Source organism: Phocoena phocoena, chromosome 11 (assembly GCF_963924675.1).
Source record: "Phocoena phocoena chromosome 11, mPhoPho1.1, whole genome shotgun sequence".
NCBI classification, from domain to species: domain Eukaryota; kingdom Metazoa; phylum Chordata; class Mammalia; order Artiodactyla; family Phocoenidae; genus Phocoena; species Phocoena phocoena.
The window spans coordinates 14,850,810-14,853,644 of NC_089229.1; the positions used below are offsets into that span (position 1 = coordinate 14,850,810).

The 2,835-nt window shown below is 48.5% G+C and overlaps 1 protein-coding gene across 1 annotated transcript; it reads right to left on the minus strand.

Annotated features, from left to right (window-relative positions):
* Positions 1–537: 537 nt before the first annotated feature.
* On the minus strand, positions 538–1,056 carry ASCL4 (achaete-scute family bHLH transcription factor 4). Its single transcript, XM_065888145.1, has one exon. It carries the CDS (start codon positions 1,054–1,056, stop codon positions 538–540), a length of 519 nt encoding a protein of 172 aa, XP_065744217.1.
* Positions 1,057–2,835: the final 1,779 nt, after the last annotated feature.

Consider the following 2,835-nt stretch of genomic DNA (forward strand, 5'->3'; position numbering starts at 1 on the left):
TGTCAAACGTGTTCCCAGGTGTCATCTTAGGGCCACCTTCCTCCAAAGCATGGTGTCAATTACATTTCTCATCAATTCCCAAATGAAGGAATGCAGGAAAAACCTTCCGCTCATCTTAAGGGCTGTTATTTAGTTGGCTAGTTTTGGAAAGTTCTTCTTTGGTTAAGATTGGATTTGTTTCAGTATTTACGTCCCTAATTTACCCACCCCGCTGACTGTGGCAAATCCTCGTTGTTTTCGCCCTTTGAGGAGTTCAGAGTCTGGTACAGTTTGTCTTTGAGAAGTACAGGAAGAGTTTCATAAGCATCTTTCAGTTGCAGGCACATAACCAATGGGGGGGTGGAGGGGGTGGAAACAACTAGAATGTCAAAATCTTTTTTTCCCCCTAAAGCACTCATTTCTTTTTCCTAAGATTTAGTTCTGGAGAAAAGAAAAAAAAAACAGATTGCAAATGCAAACCACCTACGGAGGGAACCTTAGAGCAGACTCCAAAAGCGCGCGGCGCAGCGGGAGGGGTCCGTGCCGGCCCAGCGCTCGCTAACAGGCCCCCTCCTCGGGCTCGCTGCTGGGCGAAGGCGCCGACGAGGCCTTGGACTCGCCGTCGCTATTGCATTCGGCCCTGAGCGAGGGGCCGGCGCCGGCCGCGCCCTCCTGACCCCGCGCGTGGCGCTCCAGCAGCTCCTGGAGGTGCTTGATGTAACGGATGGCGGCGCGGAGCGTCTCCACTTTGCTGAGGCGCTTGTCCGCCAGCTCGCGGGGCAGGTGAGCTCGGAGGCGCGCGTAGCCCTCGTTCACGCAGCGCACCCGCTGCCGCTCGCGTTCGTTGCGCTTGCGGAGGAAGGCGGGCTCGAAGGCGCCGTCCAGCGGCAGGGGCGAGTACGGCCGCCGCGGGGCGCAGCCGCCCTGCTCCCGCTCCCAGCACGCGGCGTCCAGACGCAAGGAGACCCTGAAGGGGTCCCGCAGGGGAAGGCGGGGCAGGGGCCCAGGCACGCCCATGGGCCCCGGGAGCAGGTGGTACGGCAGGGTCAGCAGTCCGGCCTGTTTACGTTTGTCCATCATCCGCAGAAAAGCGAACCAATCACCCCAGAGGTGAATCTCTCAGCAGAAGACTGAAAATAAATCTTCAAAGCGGAGATGCTGGTCTATTCAGACTGCCTAGCACCGCCGCTGGTCTGCTTCTGGAGAAGTTCCTGGATCCGGAAGCTAGGTTCCAGAACAGGCTTCACGGAAACGTTGCATGATTCCCTAAGTTCATTGTACTCCTCGATCTTTTTATAGTGATCCAGGCGGAGGTGATAGGCAAAGATTTTAGGCGACCCCCCCCCCCAAATCGACACTTCAAACCCTGTCTTCCCTTCTGATCTTATTTCAAAAGATTACAAAAGGGGTTCCTCTACACGGTCCCCTAGCCTGGAAATGTGAGCGCACACCAAACATATAGTAATCTTCCAAAGCCACCAAAGCTTTTCAATTACTGTAATCCACCGCTCTGTGTCTTCATGAACATAGGAATCGTCAAGGTTTCAGAAGAGCTCCTCCCAGGAACCAACAGATCTCCTGGCGGCTGAGCGAAAGTTTACCAGAGGCTTTCTCCTTGAAAATCAAGACTTGACTGCCCTTTGTGGTTTCCGGCGTCCAGGGCTAATGGAAAGAGCTTTTAGGCTGTTTGCAAACTTACACTTGCTCTTTCATTTCTGGAGAGGTGGAGAGAAGACCTCATCAAAGGGAAGAGTGCTCCCTTGTGGTTATAAAATGTGTCAAGTTAAGGAGGACCCCAGGGAAGTCTTGAGGGTTTTCTTCTTCAAAACCAAAACTTTAAAAAACCCAAGTAGACATTTTTTGAAGAGAACAGAAAAGAAATATACTTTAGCAACAAATATAAGGGTCTGCATATTATTATGTTGAACACGGGGGCCGTGATGTATTTGTGCTACTTTTTAAGAGCACATCAAAAGACGGAGCAGTAACAAACACTTTTAGCCAGAGTTATTTCTCACAGTGCTTACTGTAAACACAGCTTAAGCACTGCTTCCCGACCTCTTCTGATCCCACCCAGGATATAAGGACATCAGCTTTCCATAGTGTAGAGTATATTTCTATTGTATTCTTTTTGTCTTAAAAAAAAAAAAGATGTAATTTATTTTCTCCCTTGGGGGTAAGAAAGCAACATTTGAAAGGTGGAGAGCCCCAGTTCCGAGGAGAAAGGATGATGGCTTTGAAGATTTGTCTTTTTAACACACAACCAAAAAATGAATAATTAATCCACCGTGTTGGTGAAGGGCTTTGAAGATGAAAGTGTCATTAAAAATCCAACTGCACTGGTTAATGTCAAAGAATGTGTTATCACACTGAAAATCAGATTTCCTGTTCTGCAAACCAGCACATTAAAGGCAGCTTCTACTTTAAAAGTCTGACTTAAAAACAAGAGAAGCAAAAACCCCCTACGTTTTCAATCAGACTTTCTGCCTATTCCTCGGGAGCCAAGGTGTCGCCCTAACATGTTTTTTTGACAAGTCCTAGGCTTCCCTGTTTACTCTGATGATCTGCCTGAAGCAATTGGAAAAACACTTCCATCAAGGCAAATAAAATAGAAACAATTATTCCTTTCATGCATAAGTTAGTCACATTTTAAAAGGTGTAGCTCCCTCTGAGGCTTGTACCAGTAAACAAACATATGTCATCTTGATTTCTCAGTAGAGTTGAGACCTATCAGGAGGAAGCCCTATTGGGCGAAAAGCCCACCGGAGAGGCAGACAATTAGACCACAAGGAGCTTTTGGGCCATGTCAAAGATGTTGGCCATTACTCTAAGAGTGATGGGAAATAAATGAGGTGT